General features: G+C 37.6%; 1 protein-coding gene and 1 pseudogene across 1 annotated transcript in view; both read left to right on the top strand.

Moving 5' to 3' along the window:
- Window positions 1–17,041, top strand: part of CCDC192 (coiled-coil domain containing 192) — a 171,168-nt gene that overhangs the window by 18,017 nt on the left and 136,110 nt on the right. Inside the window, exon 2 of the mRNA XM_016159025.2 lies at window positions 2,422–2,529. Coding sequence (XP_016014511.2) covers window positions 2,422–2,529 — 108 coding nt within the window. The remainder of the gene's footprint in view (window positions 1–2,421; window positions 2,530–17,041) is intronic.
- On the top strand, window positions 12,896–14,714 carry LOC118606661 (annotated as a pseudogene).

Here is a 17,041-nt window from a genome sequence, read left to right as displayed (position 1 = left end):
AATTTCCCACTGCTGTCCTTTGATCATTTGTTGTTACGAGTGTCTCTATGGGAACTTTCTTTTACTAGGGTCTAAAAATAAACTAGAAAGTTTTAATATCAAATGCGTCTCTTTAAAGGAGTTAAGATAATGGAATTATTAATAATATCAATTGAGAATTTCATCTGCCTAAGAAGTTACCTGCCTTCCTCATTTAATCCTCACAACCACCTCTCCCGTCATCATCACCCAACTTCATGGCCATCTTCTTGCTCTCTGCTGCACTATCTTGCATCTGGCTTTGGCAAGCAGAATTTCTCTAAGGATCTGATCCCTGTCGGTGTCCCCAGCTGGATGCATGACAAATTAGGAAAGAAAGAGTATAATGGACTTTTTATTAGTATAATTCATTCATCACTTTAACCACCAAGACAATTTCATGTTTGTAATAAATTGCTTTATGTAGGATATGTCCACACATGCCTGAAGTAGAATGAACCTGACAGTGTAGTCCCACCATTCTACTCTTCTGCCATTGCATCCTGCAAAACTGGAACAATGACTGACTACAACTAACTTTTTTTAGGATCCTTGAAACCACACACATACCTCCAAAATCTCCTAATCTCATGGATTTACTTATTTCTGAAATTATCGGTTTAATTTTTATTCCTTTGCTTGGTTAATGGGAATTGCCTCCTATTAAAAAGTACATGCCTTTGTAAAAGCCATTTTTACCTCAGCGAAGACACATTTATGACTGTCTTAAGAGAGTGAGGAGAACACAAAGGCAAGTCAGAGAGCGGGGAGTGACAGCTTGCATCTGGGCTGAAGAACGCAGACTGCATTCTTCAGCTTGCTCAGAACTCTCTCTGTTCAATAACACATGACAATTTCTTAAATCTACCTGTATGAAAAGTTCTATGTTATTTAATACCAGTCTTCAGTCAAGCCTGTTTCATTTGGCTTTACTTACAATGTTTTTGTCTTACTGGAAACGGTTATCCTTGGCTGGAGAAATGTGGGATGTTTGGAGAAAAAAGACCCAGAGAAACAGATTAGGTGATCTTACTTGGTCTAGTCACAAGAATTTAAAAAACTTCCCTTGAAATCCAGCATGAGATGAGAAGATTCTTCCTGGAAATAGCAGTTTAGATAAAGGATTCCCAATCTTTTGGGAAGAGTTTGGCCTCTTGATAATTTCCCCTTTCCTGCATAAAATGTTTTGCATATGAATTATCTGTAAGTGTAAATGCACAAAAAATTTGTTTTGAGGCTTGTTTTTTTGAGTTTTTTTTTGTTCGTTTGTATGCTTGTTTCTTTGTTTTTGGAGTGACTCAAAATTATTGGAATCATCATTGGTTCATCTCAAGTATCACCATTCTAGACCAAGATGTTATCCACCAAAAGCCAACTTTTGAGTGAGATAACACAGTTGCATGTTACCCATGAGCCAGGCTGTTTTTGAGACATAGGAAAATTCTTTCTTCTTTCATTCCATGGAGTTTCATTTATATTAGAGCCCTGACACAGGGTCCTAAGCGTAAGAGTACTTACTGTATGAACAATTATAGGAAATTAATGAATGCTTTATTTTTATGGCTGGTTCCATTTACCACCAGATGGCTCTATTGTATCATCAGGAAATGCACACATGTGTAAAATCAGTGGGCTCCTAAACCAAAGGGAAAAAACAAAGCAGCAGGTTTTCCTTTTTAACTTCTCTCTCATATTGCTGCGTAATTTTAATTAATTGTCTCAATAGCTAAAGAACAGTCAGTATGCGCTCTAGTCTCAGAAGGCCCATGACTGAAATTGACATGCCACATTTTGCATAATCCTCAGGCGGTTATAGAGGAGAAAGAGCAACTGTTAAACAATTTTGAGAGGCAAAGTCTACACATCTGCTAATTTGAGTCATATTAGCCATGTTCTGGGAAAGGATGATTTGATCCTAAACCATGTGGTATCTGTGCTTTAATGGAATTTGTGATAAGAAGGTGCTGATCAGAGGAAACAAGAGCTTCTCTGAATTCAAATGACCCTGTTCCTCAAGATAGGTGAATGTTAAAGAAATGTAGGCATTTTAGGTGACATCTCTTATTAGGAATGTGAAATTTTGGTCTTAACCACTTGAAGGAAAGTTTTCCCTTGTATCAAGATGAAAAGTCTCAGATTAACCTAATTCCAAACAGTAATTTTATTCTATTTTAAAGCTATTCATTGTTGTCATTTAATATGTATTTTTACCCTTTCTTTAGACCTTAAATGTTAAATAAGACTATTGTTTTTGTAAAATTTCACTGTTTTATTATGTGTTGATGAAGAAAAAGAGATGATTTGCGTGAGTTTATTAAGCCTATCGTTAGTTTATAAAGTTGTTTAAGATGTGCTCAGGAACCTATCCATGTCAAAAAGTAATACTTGATTATTATTTTAAAGAAAGATTCCCTGGAAACTGGACAAATGTCATTTACTCTGACACATCTCGAGGCTCTGGAGACTTGCCTAAAGGAAGCGGAAGAAAAGGCTAAAACCTTATCTGAGCAGGTAATACCTGTTGTTGGTATTGAAAAGAGATTTTTCAGTAGAACAAGTGTAAGTCTAAATATGTGACTTAACCTCTGTAATTATTCACATGCATGCACACACACACACAGTATTTCATTCATTTTTAGATTAACAATAATTACTTTAATCCATATGGAACTTTTCAGCCTTTAAGACTACTTTTACATTTGTATTTTGATTTTCATCCACTACAGCCCATGAGTTAGGCAAGCCATCTTAAGCAAGTGGTTTTCCTGAATGAGTGAAGCATATTTGCATTATAAAAAGATAAGCCCAAAGGTAAGATAAAACCTATAGGAACCACACAGAAGTAATTTTCTCAAATTACTTGAGACAGGAGAATTTTCCAAATATTGATCTTCCTCTTGGTGTTCGAAATTCATAGAAACAAAGCAGGTGCTTCCTAGGTGGAGCCCAGGCTGCAGTGGGCAACCTGGATGCTTTATAAAAGTGAACTGCCTCAATTGTCAGGTTTCTCATCTCAGAGACACTGTGTGTGGATATCAGTAAAGCTCAGCCCAGAGGTTGAACCAGTTCCCAGCATGATTACGGTTTGCAAACAGCAAATTGTATAGTGCAAATCCCACTGTTACTGTTCGTCCTTTTCCCCTGGGCAGTGGGGGTTGGCCCAAGAGAGTCTGGGTCCTCCTACAGGGCACCAGTGCTCACTCTTGGTGATGGTCAGCAAAGGAAAATGGACTTCAGAGACCTGAAATATTATAAATGCTTATTGATTTATCATGCATTGATACATTTCGCTAATATATTTTAGGAAGTTTCGAAAAATGATATTTCATAACAAATATCTGGATAGCAAAGTTTGATTGTATCAGAATTTTATAAGAATTTTTGCAAAAACTAGAGGGTCAAGCTGCTTGTATTATGAGAAAAAGAAGTACGATTAACACGCAATGTAATGACACACACAAAAATGGCCTCTATTTCTTTTTCGAATTGCCAAAAAATGCATGTCTTACTTTGGGATGTGTTTATTGTCTATTGACTAAATGTGACTGATGCAAGAGTCACCGGGGACTTACGTCATTTAATGGAAAGGTGTTGCCGTAAGCCCAGAGCCATTTGAGAAAGTTTCCATCTCAGCCACATGCCGTAACCCTGACTTTCCAACTGGTCTTTTCTTTAAAACAAATACAAACAAGCCTCAAATCATGGAAAAATTATAAATTACAAAAAAGATAATGATGAACATGAGGTACCATTTCAAAGGAAAAAAAAAAAAAAAGATTTCAGAACCTCCAAACCTGGAAGAAATTTTGAAGTGGCTCACTAAACAAGGACAGCCCAGTAGTATTATTTTGCACTAAGATATATGTTTATTTCATAATTGAATGTCTTTTCATGATTTCTCATTTAAAGTAGTAAAATGCAATTCACCCATAAAAGTACTCATTCATTTTGTTCTTTATAAAATAGTTTTATCCAATATAAAGGGCCCCTAATATTTAAGATTCTTAAATCAATGATCCTTTTATGTAACATCAAATAATTAGATCCATTTTTTTTACAGTTTAGCAGATTAAATATACGAAGTGGAAACTGGATTTTTTTCCTCAACTTTTTTGTACTTACCATGAATAAAATGTTTTGAGAAGAAAGATATATAACTGTGGCTTCACTACCCAAGTAGCTCACAACCAGAATAATCAAACAAAGAGCTGAAGAGTAAAAATAGCTATTTGTATGGCTCCCAGATAAACTACACAATAGCATTAAGTTGCAGGATTCGTGTGTGTTACTTTCCGGAAATATTGTCCTTGGAGTTGCCAAATTTGTATAGCCAAGTGAATTTAATTGGAAAGTTGGCAGTGGTTTGAAAAAAAGAGGACATGATGCATTAAAAAAAAAAAAAAAAAAAAAAAAAGGCCCATGACAGGCATTTTCAACATTGCAATTTTAATTAAATGGAGTATTTTATTAGCTTTAGCTGTCTCTACTGCTACTGTTGAAATAGGTTAATCAAATATAAACCCTGTTCTTGAGGATTTAATACTGAAAGTTTTGCTTTCTCCAATGTTTTAGTTTAGTCTTATTATTGAAAATATGAAAACTATAAGAATATTCCACTCTTTCCTATTTTTAAATTCAGTAGATGTCATAAAAACGAGATGACAGAGGAGAGCGAAAGATAAGGGGAGCAACTGACTATTCTTAAGGCTAAGATATGAGAACATTTCAGAATGGACACCTGTCTCAAACAATCAAACATTTGTCCACTGGGTGCCACTGTCTTCCTTATCAGGTTATGCCACTTAGTGGTTGCAAAAAGAGAAATTGTCTTTAGTATTCAAGACAATGGTGCGTGCGTGTGTGTGTGTGTGTGTGTGTGTGTGTGTGTGTGTGTGTGTGAATATATTTGCCCGTATACATGTATACATCTTAAACCTTCTTTTAAATATCACTAATCTAGTATTTGTCATAGGATGGTGGGAATGCTAGCTGGCTTTCACTGGTAACACAAATCTTTTTTGTCAGCCCTGTAGCTAAGCACAGGCCAGATGGACTGGCCATGGGGACAAGAAATGTGTGGGGAGGGCAGAGGAGAGGAAATGGCAAGGACAAAGATTTGTGCTGGAACTAAGGAGTGGAAGCTCATGGTATTGTTCACCAGTGGATTCTGACTTTGAGATAAGGGTAAATCTCACTGTTAGCCAAATTCTTATCTCCTGGCTTTAAGAACATAGAACTAACTCAGAATGGAAAGTATAGATGCCCAAGGTTTCATCTACAGTAAGAATCTGTTGGTCTTGGGCTCCACTCAGTTTACTTAAACTAAACCTTTCTAAGGTTCCTTTCAGCAAAGTCTCTGTTGGTTCGCTATAAAAAAAAAAAAGAGAGAAAAGAAAAGAAAGAAAAGAAAAGAAAAGAAAAGAAAAGAAAGGAAAGGAAAGGAAAGGAAAGGAAAGGAAAGGAAAGGAAAAAGGAAAAAGGGGAAAGGGAAAAGGGAAAAGGAAAAAGGAAAAAGGAAAAAGGAAAAAGGAAAAAGGAAAGGAAAAGAAAAGAAAAAAGAAAGAAAAGAAAAAAGAAAATAACATAGAAATAGTGAAGTAATAAGGAGATTGTGGCCATTTCTGTGAGGTCACACAGTAAACAAAATTATTGTTGGCTTCCCACTAGCTAACAATTGTTCTGTATTTCTCTGCAGTCATACCACCATTGACAAAATAAAAGAAATATGAGATTAGGGTAATTTGTAATTAAGATTTATAATCTGGGCTATTCACAGCTGTGAGAAGTAACTTTGCAGCAATTCAGTTGGTCAGAGTGAGAGAGGATCCTAAGAATACAACTCTTGTCCTGGGTTAAAATGGTAAATAACTCAAAACATTACAAAGTTTTGCCAAAGAAAAGACTTGATTATATTTTCTGCAGTTTAAGATCAGTATGAAGAAATGCCCGGAAATTGTGTCATAGATAAAGGAATAGAAGGGGGAAGAGGAAAGAAGGAAAAGTGTTAAGGAAGCAAGGGAAAAAAGAAGAGTAAAAAGGTTTCTGGAGAAACTCATGAAAGTAGTTTTGAATGTATTCTGGCTTCTATTACCAGTATATATGGGAGGGATGGAGAAAGAGGCTTTGGTGGGCTACAGTTTTGACCATATACAAGAAAATAGATCTCATAGCTTTTATGCTGTGTTTCCACAGCTTTTTGTGCTAAGGAAGCCTCAGGAAAAACCCACAGTTTCACAATGAAACACAGATTCAGAGACACCATAGTGCAGAGGACACGGCAGGCCATTTCCTGAGACACTTCCTCTAGCAAAAATCTTTGGCCCAGTGTCTCTCATTCAACAGCAGCTTCTGGTCCCCAGCTCCCAGCGGCAGACCCAGGATAGTTTCAGCTTTGCTCCTGTTCCACCAGCTTTACGACCTTGGACAATTCACTTAATTTCCCTGAGTCCCAGCTGTCTTATCTAGAAGTGGGTAAACATTCTGGTTTCCTAGGACTGTTATGAAGATTTAACGAGATGTGTATCCAGCTCTTCAGTAGGTTGTCAATAAATGTTAATTTATCTCCACTCCTGCTAGCGGTCGTAACAGAACTGTGTGATTCTCTTTGTCATGCTTTTATGGGTTTGTGTGTAAGTTGCTTCTTTAATTTTTTACAGTTGCCACCCAAATGAAGCACAGCAGTTCCCCAGCACTCCCAACCTCATAGCACTTCAACCAGGAAAGGCCGCCCTTGCACACCAGCTTCCTTGTCCTAGCTTGGCTTTTTTGCCACCTAGTTTTCTCTTCTATTCTTTGTCAGCAATTTACTCAGTAAAAGGACTTTTGTATACTTAACCTCGTTCTTTCTTTCTGTGTCATTTCTTGGGTTTTCTATTTGTTTCTGTCCAGACTGGGAGCTAAATGGTCAGCGCCAATATTGGGTTTTTCGAGGAGAAACTGGGAAATGAGGAGATCTGCGATCATTCCCTCGCCAAGGAGGTGAATCCAGTAACAACTGTGTAGTTGGAATAAGCTTCAGGCATCTTCTAGATATCATACCCAGCAAAATACTAGTTTCATATTAAGTGTGCCATAGACACTAGCTGGGAAAGAGATGTGATTTGGTGCAAAAGCTAGGAGGTGGGAAGCTTGGTGGGGAAGCTGACTTTGATAGGAATGAGACATAAATAAGACATAGTGAGGGGCTCCTTTATGGCCTTTTGAAAGGCCATGAAAATAATTTTGCCCCTTTTGTTTTCATAAAAAGAGATTTATTGGTAATACTCACCATACAAACAAATTTTGACGGAGAAGACCATGGTAGTTTTATTTCCTAATTTTGGAATAAGCACATGTGAACCTTTTTCTTATTTTTAGTAATAGCTCATATACCAGTTAGGTATAATTTTTTCCCTTACCTGATGAGAAGGACATTTCTAAAGGCCTAAAATAAAATAGTAATAAGGCCTCCCTGTATTCTTACTCTGTAGTGAACTTGACCGGTTGTATTATATTCAAAGAAGACTCCTTTTCCTTTTTTTTCCCTCCTGGGATCTCTCTGCCTAAGGTTCTCTTCCACCTTAAAGAGTAACGGAAGCAATAATGAAGACAGAGTGTAAAATGGGGGTGAAGTGAGGGTGTGTCTAGCTCAGATCCTACAGGAATGCATGCCTGGTACCACATGCCTGCAATGCATTGTAAGTGGTGGACAGTGAGTGGAGGAACTAACATTTATTAAGCACCTACAGTGTTCCAGGTACTGTGCTTAGATTTATCATTTGATCCACACAAGAACTCTATGAAGGGCACTATTATTATAATCTCCATGAGGAAAATGAGTCTCACAAATATTAAGTCATTTGCCCAAGGACATACGATTTAATAAAAAGTGAAGCTGAAGTTAGAACCTAAGTAGTTTTAAAATTTAAAGAACCTAATCTTAAGAACACGTGGTCTTAGGCCAAAGCCATTGAAAAGAAATATCCTACTCAAGGAGCATGGAACAGGAAGCACTTACCTTGGTTCCCAAACCACAACCTGAAGGACTTGCTAGACTGGGCCTTATTTTCAGAGTTTCTGATATAGGGCCAAGCATTTGCATTTTTAACAAGTTCCTACTCTAAGCTGAATTTAAGTTACAGCCCTAACTGAAACCTACAGGTCAAGGTTCCTCTTCACTTTCACCCTGTGTTCCCAGCTGCCCAGGAACTGATGGAATCAGTTAAGATTAGTCTTGGATACATAAAACAAACAACCTAAATAAGAATGTCCTAAACAAATAGATGCTTATTTTTCACTCATACAAAGTAAGTCTGGACACAGGCAGCCCAGGATGGATGTGGTGGCCCCACAGTCCTCAGTAGCCTGAGCTTTGTCTCTTCATGTGTTCACAAACATGGCTTCCATCCTCAAGGTCCAAGGTACACCTGCAGCTGCAGCCATTCTAGTCACATGTCAGGTAGCATGGAGAAGGAAAAGGAAGTGCAAAATAGAAATGGACAACTGCAAGCTAAGCAGCCCTGTTTAAGAGATTTTCTCAAAAACTCACTTAACAAGTTCTTATATATCACTGACCACTGCTATTTGCATGGGGACTAGAACTGTGGACACTTACCTAAGCGCATTGCTACCCCAAGAGTATGGGGATTCTTTTACTAAGAAGGAAAAAATGGATCTTAGCCTGGCAAACTGCAACTGCTGCCTTGCTCATTCAAGCCTTTTACCATATTGCACATAGTGCTCTGTCCAGGTAAATTTAATGTTCCTTTGCACATGTGTATCCAGTTTTCCCCAGCACCATTTATTGGAGACAATTTTTTTCCCCATCGAATGGTCTTGGCAACTTCATCAAAAATCACTTGTTTATAGATGTATAAATCACTGTCAATTCTATTCTATTGCTCTATAACTGTGTGAGTTTTGGCAGATACTGCTGGTTGGAAACCCAATGTAAATTTTTGAGCTGGAACTCAGATTCAGTCTTCTGGGTCCTTTACCGCTACTCTTTCTTAATGAGAGAACCACAGCGAACCTCTCTTACTTATGCGATAGCTGAGGACTGAATGAATCTTCTAACTGATCGTTTACCTTTAACACTTAGTATCGTAAGAAAACAAACACAAAGACAAAAGATTAGTATGTTTAACTCTAATAACCAAAACTTATTCAGCATTTTATACCTAAGGCTCTAAAATAAACTGTCATTATTTGCCTCTTGGTGTTCAATCGCTATTTTCTTTAAGTTTAGGAGTAGGAAGAATATAAATAGCCAGAAAATTTTTAGATTTCTAAATATGTGTATGAGCGGCTAAAAGTGATTTGATGTGTTTGATTTAAGATTGCCCACCCAAAATGTTCTGGTTCTTCTTCATTGTTCAAATGCAACAGTAGGTCCCTTGATGTCAAGTTTATTTGAAATAAGTAATGTGCCCTTGGTAGGAGTATTCATTTCTGCAAATGCTCAAAAATTGTGCTTGATATGCCAATCTGAAATCATGAGTTTTTGTGAATGAGTTTTTGTTTCCCAATCTATTTGGAAGTCTACTTTAATGCTGTATAATCACGAGCAGTTTGTTTGACCTGGAATGGGTTCCCTTACCGCCATGAAGTCTAGATATTGGGAGTTTTGTTAAACTGTTTAGATCTGGTTGATTTTACAGCAGAAGAGTTCCCTTTTAAAATACATGTGTGTGCGTGCACACACACACACTCACACACACTCACACACACACTCACTCACACACACACACACACACACACACACACCCTCCTATCTAAGCAGATGTTAATCTTCACCCCCTTACTGGATTTTTGGGCATGCGTTTGGAGCCTCAGAGAATGTAAGGAAAAAAATACAAGCTGGTGAAGAGATGTGTTGTTTTGAATAGAGTCAGGCACAATGACAAATGGGCTTCTGTTGTTATTGTTGTTGGGGGAGGGGGAATGCGGACTGCTGGCCTGTTACATAACTAAAGACTTCCTTTTGCTTGTAAATGTCAAGATCAAACAGAGGTCAGTTTTAAATAGCTGACCGGGTGCTAATAAATGTGTCTTTCTTGTCTAAGAAAAAGCAAAAGGCCTTGTCCCTTATGAGTCATGGCTCTGCTGATAAGGACAAGTGTCTTTTTCTATAGGTATAACCTGTATTTTCTTCATAAGATTTTCTCAGAGGTGGCAAACTTTCACTTTGTTTAATCTCTACAAGGAAATTAGTAAATTACACTTAGGCTTTTGTTCCATTATTCATTTATTCATCCAATAAATATTTATTGACCCTGTACTGTGAGCTAGGCATTTTGCTAGGTACTTCTCATGTTGTAAGCACATTTATTTCTCCTAAAGGCCCTGGAAAACTGTGCCCCTATTTTGCAAATGATGAAAGTTGTTTTGTGAGATTGCAGCCATTTTGTCTGTTCTTTTTATACATTCTCCCTTGGTGACCTTCCTGCCTTTAGGGCACATAAGCTGCTGAGAAGAACCAAGTCTTTATCATTAGTCTGATCTTCCTCACCCCAGACCTGAGCATCCAACTGCTTACTGAATAACTCCACCGAGGTCCTCACAGTCAAGTTCTACCCATACATTAGCTTCTTGTCCCAAACCTGTTCCTTCTCCCACATCCACTGGCCAAGGACAGGTGCTGCCAGATACCGTGTAGCTCATAACAGAAATCTGTGCTGCTTTAATTCTTTCCTCTTCCTCACCCCACACTTCCAATCAATTGTTAAGTATTATGAATGATGATCACTACTCTTGTCAAGACCACTGACTACAAAAGTCTCTCCTGACTTTACTCCCATTATGGTCCTCATTTAATGGCTCCTCAACACTGCAGCCAGAGTGAAGATTCAAAAACACACACTTGATATTCCTCTTTGGCTTAAATTCTAAATTATCTCTGTTTTTACTGCCAGGGTCAAATCTATATTCATTAACAGATCTTAAATCATTTGGGGTCTGACCTTCTACACATTTTATCTTACGCCACTCCCTGCATAAGTTCTCATTATCCAACAAATCTCAACAAATTTCTCCTCCAATTACATGTCACTCCCTCCAAAATGCTTTTCTTTCTCCTTCAAGTTTGGATTAGATATCCTTCTTAGGTGCTCTAATAACTCTTCTCCCACTTCCCCATTCTAACCAACTATATTTTTCTGTCTGTATCACCTATTACACCATAAACCCCATGGAGGAAGTTCAGATAGTGACTTTCCTAAGTTCTTAAATTAAGTTAGGATTTATCCACTTATCCCTCTGATGTCAAAGCTCTCACTCTTTCAATTATATCAATGGGAGATGACATAATGAGGAGCCATTAAAGGACACGAAAGGGGCATATTTAGATTTGTACTAAGTGAGAAAACTGAGGGTACTGAGAAGAACAGATTTGAGAGGAGACCATAGCCAGGCATATCGATATGTAGACTCTTGCAAAAATCTAGTTTAGAAATAATAAGTGCCTATCAGTGGTGAACAGAAGACCAAGATGAGAAATATTTATGAGCTGGATTTGGTGATTAAGTAAATGGAAAGTAGTATTCAAGACTGACCCAAAGTTTCAGGTGACTGGATTTGTGGGCACTCCAACTATCTTATATATGAGTCACTAGATGTTAAAGGTGACTTATTTCCTATGGAAAGCTCTATGTAGGCTCAATTTAGTCCACATATGCACTGGATTCTCCTCAAAACTTTGTAACTTGGATTTCCTTATTTAGGTCTTCTGAATGTTGCAGTCCTTTGATATTACATCAGGTTCTTTATCCATTTCTTAGAAATAAATGTTTCTTCTTCCCATTTTTCTGTTCCTGGGATTTCAAGAAGATTTTGGAAGACCATGTGCTTTGTGCATGAAGATCTCATTTATTAGCCTTAGGAATAGTATAATGTTTACATTTGGAGTTATATAAATGTATGTCTCTCACCATTATTGAGTGGATGTATAGTGACAGGCAGTTCCTAAAAGCCTCAGGGGATATTCAAAGTAGAAACTATTTGCATAATAATATTAACAGGTTATTGGCCCTTTCCACTATCAATCTTTAACAAGGTGACTGAGAAGTTTTCCAGATTCTACATGAAAGATTAAACACAGAGCAAGTATGATAATCCAGCTGTCCTCTATTAAGCCAAATATTAAAGAGATAAGAGGAGAAAGGGAGACCCTTGAGAGAAACTCAAGGATAGTAGAATGCATTTTCCCCAAGTTGGAGAGTAGAGAGTCAACTCTGTGAGTCCCACCAGCAGGAGAAGTCTGTGTCCTATTCCATGAAAGTGTTCTGAGAATGTACCCAAATTAAAGACACTGGCTGTATCATACAAATAGTCCCCAGGCCCTTGTAATTGTTGGATTTAGTTTCTCAGAATCTGATATTACTTTTTGATTTTTACACCCAAGCACTTGGCCTTTACATCAAAGTCAATGATTAATTGTCTCACCTCTCACCTTTTCCTGTGTCTCACTTCTCTCAGGTATTCATCTATTAATAAGGCCCAGAGAACTTTTTTGGAAACTAAAAGAATCTTAGGACTCTCTATGCATGGATCTCTACCATTATATTTTGATTACATGCATACCTTGTTTTATTGTGCTTTGCTTTATTACCCTGGCAGATTCTGCATTTTTTAAAAAAAAAATTGAAGGTTCATGGCAACCATGCATCAAGTAAGTCTATTGACACCATTTTTCTAACATTTGCTCACTTCGTGTCTCTGTGACTCCTTTTGATAATTCTTACAATATTTCACTTTTTATTATTATATTAGTTATGGTGATCTGTGATCAATTATCTTTGATATTACTATTATAATTGTTTGAGGGTACCAGGAATTGTGCCCATAATAAGACGGCAAATTTAATTCATAAATGTTCTGTGTGTTCTGACTGCTCCACCAACTGACAATTTCCATGTCTCTCTCCCACTTCTGGGGCTTCCCTATTCCCTGAGACACAATAATATCAAAATTAGGCCAATTAATAACCTTATGATGGCCTCTAAGTATTCAAGTGAAAGGAAGAGTTGCATATCTCTCAGTATAAATCAAAAGCTAGAAATAATTAACTCAGTGAGGAAGGCATGTCAAAAGCTGAGATAGGCCCCAAACTGTGCTTCTTATGCCAAACAGTCAACTTGTGAATGCAAAAGAAAAGTTTTTGAAGGAAATTAAAAGTGCTACTCCAGTGAACACATGAATCATCAGAAAGCAAAACAGCCTTATTGCTGATAGGAAGAAAGTTTCGGTGGTCCGGATAGATGATTAAACCAGTCACAATGTTCTCCTAAGCCAAAGCCTAAGCCAGAGTGGGGCCTTAAATTCAATTCTACAATTCTAAGCTGAGAGAGGTCAGGAGGCTGCAGAAGAAAACTTGAAGCTAGCAGAGGCTGGTTTGTGAGGTTTAAGGAAAGAAGCCATCCTCATAACATAAACATGTAAGGCGAAGCAGCAGGTGCTGTAGCACGTTATTAGATCTAGTTACGATAATTAATAAATGTGGCTAAACAACAGATTTTCAATGTAGACAAAACAGCCTTATACTAGAAGAGGATGCCATCTAGGACTTTTATAGCTAGAGAGACGTCAATGCCTGGCTTCAAAGCTTCAAGAACAGGCTGATTCTTGTTAAAGGGTAATGCAGCTGGTGACTTTAGGTTGAAACCAGTGCTCATTTACCATTCTAAAAATCCTCAGGCCTTTAAGAATTATGCTAAATCGACTCTGCCTGTGTTCTGTAAATGGAACGATAAACCTGATAAACATGGTTTACTGAAATTTTAAGCCCACTGTTGAGACTATCTGCTTGGTGGGGGGGAAGATTCCTTTCAAAATCTTACTGCTCATTGACAATGCGCCCGGTCACCCAAGAGCTCTGAGGGGGATGCACAATGAGATTACTGCTGTTTTCATGCCTGTCAGCACAACATTCTGCAGCCCATGGATCAGGAGTAATTTTAACTCTCGAGTTTTGTTAGTCAAGAAACACATTCTGTGAGGCGCTAGCTGCCACAGATAGTGATTCCTCTGATGGATCTGTGCAGTGTAAATTCAAAACCTGGAGAGGATTCACCCAGTCTAGATGCCATTAACAACACTTGTGATTCATAGGCAGAGTTCAAAGTATCAACATTATCAGGGGTTTGGAAGACGTTGATCCTAACCCTCATGCATGACTGTGAGGGGTTCAAGACTTCAGTGGAGGAAGTTAACTGCAGAAGTGGCGGAAATAGCAGGAGAAGTAGAATTAGAAGTGGAGCCTGAAGATGTGACTGAATTGCTGCAATGTCATGATAAAGCTGTAATGGATGAGGAGTTGCTTCTTATGAATGAGCAAAGAAAGTGGTTTCTTGAGATGAATGAAGATGCTGTGAAGATGTCGAAACGACAACAAAGGATTTAGAGTATTGCAGAAACTTAGTCGATAAAACAGCAGTAGGGTATCTAAGGATTGACTCCGATTTTGAAATAAGTCCTACTGTGAGTAAAATCTATCATACAGTGACGCATGCTACAGAAATTGTTCATAAAAGGAAGAGTCAATTAAAATGGCAAACTTCATTGTTGTCGTATTTTAAGAAATTTCCACAACCACTCCAACCTTCAACAACCACCGCCTGGATCAGTCAGCAGCCATCGACAATGAGGCAACATCATGATAAGACCCTCCACCAGCAAAAAGATTACAGCTCACTAGTGGCACAGATGACAATATTTTTTAGCAATAAAGTATTTTTTAATTAAAGTATATACATTGAATTTTTTTCAACATAATGTTATTTCATTCAATAGACTATAATATAGTATAATCATAACTTTTATATGTACTGGGAAACCAAAACTTTGTGTGACTCACTTTATTGAGGCATTCACTTTGTTGCAGTGGTCTGGAATTGTACCTGCAACCTCTTTGGGTATACCTGTATTGATTGATCTTTTGGTAAGTATTTCTGTTTTCATCCAGACTTTAAATGTTTCTTCATCGCTCAGAGCCCCTGATTTTGGTGGTGGTGGTGTTATGGCTTGAATTGTGTTCCCTCCAAATTCTAATGTTAATGTTCTAACTCCCAGTACCTCAGAACACGACTTTTTTTTTTTTTTTGAAATAACATTGTTCCAGATGCAATTAATCTAGATGATGACATAGTAGAGTAAGATAGACTCCTGAACAAACATGGTTGGTCCCCTTATAAAAGGTAGATATTTGGGCATAGAAATACAGGTGAAATATTATGTGAAAATGAAGGTAGAGCCCATGGTGATGCTTCTACAAGCTAAAGAATGTCAAAGACTCTCAGAAAATCACCAGAAGCTAGAGGAGCGATACAGAATAGATTCACTTTTCATAGCCCTCAGAAGAAACCAAGCCTACTGACACCTTGATCTTGGAGTTGTAGTCTCCCGAACTACGAGACAATAAATTTATGTTGTTTAAGCCACCTAGTTTGTGGTACTATTTTCCAGCAGCCCCGGCAAACCTAATATAAGGGTAACTATGCTTCTAAATTATAGGCCTTTGGAGGTCTATTTTAAGATGTGTGTGAACCCAGAAATGGCTGGAAATAACTTGTTAAAGGCAGATATATTAATAAACATAAAATTCTGTTTTGTCTAGGTAGGATCAGGAATTTGTTGTTTGTTTTTAGCTGTAAAATTAAAATGAGACCAAACCAGTTCTGTGAATTAAATGTATTTTCAGACACGGGGGTTTCTGCTTATTCCACAGGTAGGAGAGGAAATTTTCAAAGTACTTGCCTCTATTATTTATTGAGGAGGAATTTCATAGTTTGTAGTACTAGTCTAAGTCTGTTTATGAAGCATTTAGCACAAGTGAAGCCTTTGTTTTTAAATTAAGTCATTCTTCTCTGTAGCATGAGCTCTATGAAATTTGTCAACTCGGTTTGGTTATGAGAGGTTACCGAATGACACTGGAAACCGATCCTGCAGTATTAACTACTGTGTATATGTGTGTATGGGTTGTGGAAAAGAAGATCTAGGAGAATAGACAATAAGAAGAGACAAACGTGAAATCTCACAATATTCAATGGAGAGGTTTTAATAATTGCATTCTGTGATAGATTGGGTGAATGTTAAGGGAAAGAGAAGTTTTAAACATATTTGTGACTTAAGCATATGGACAAGTGGTTCCATTTATTGAGAGAGGGAAGTCTGGGGAAGATATATAATATGAGGAGTACATTTTGAATACATTAATTTTTAGATGCCTAGTTACATTCAATATTAAGTACACACACACACATCTGAAGCTAAGTAGTTGTACATAAAAAAATTGGGAGTCAAACATGTGACTAGTGTTTAAACCACAGCACCTAATAAAATCAGCTGGAGTATGAATGTAGATAATGGGGAAAATTGGGCCCAGGACTAAACTCTCAGATTTCGATACTTAGAGGATTGGAAGAAAAGGAAGATTTAGCTAAGGAAACTGAGAATCAGAAAGAAATCCAGAGAAATGTGTCCTGGAAGCAGAAAGAAGAGAATGTTTCAAGAGACATGGAGTGCTCAAATGCGTGATATTTTATTGAGAATTGAATAAGATGACCAGAAATATGCTCATTGCATTTGCTTAAAAGAGAATAACAGGTAACCTTAACAAGATTAGTTTCAGTAGAGTAGTGGAGGGCAGAAGCCTACTGAAGAGAAGTTAGGAGGGAATATAATTCAGGGCAGCCTCTTCCCAGCCACTGAGCAGAGTAGGGCAATGATGGTAGAGAGTGAATTCTGAAAATCTAATTTGAGACTTGGAATCTAAGGGTCCCCCCACTTGCAAGCTAAATGAACCAATTATTTCCCTCTTTAATCTAAGCCAATTTAAATTGTGTTTCTATAATATAACTAAAATGGTCCTGAAAATGGAGGAATTAGTGACATACCCAAAACTCTGGAACTTAGTATAACCCCCATGAAAGGAATGCCCTCTGGCCTTTTTCTTGATTATAGCCGTAGGAGAAAAGAACAAAGAAGGCTCCCAGAATTCAGGAACAGTCAAACAGCTCAGAATCCTACAGTCACTGCATTGCTAGGGAAG

This window comes from Rousettus aegyptiacus, unplaced genomic scaffold (assembly GCF_014176215.1).
Source record: "Rousettus aegyptiacus isolate mRouAeg1 unplaced genomic scaffold, mRouAeg1.p scaffold_m13_p_8, whole genome shotgun sequence".
Taxonomy (NCBI): Eukaryota; Metazoa; Chordata; class Mammalia; order Chiroptera; family Pteropodidae; genus Rousettus; species Rousettus aegyptiacus.
The sequence above is the reverse complement of the archived record's forward strand: the minus strand, read 5'-3'. Positions and strand labels throughout refer to the sequence as shown.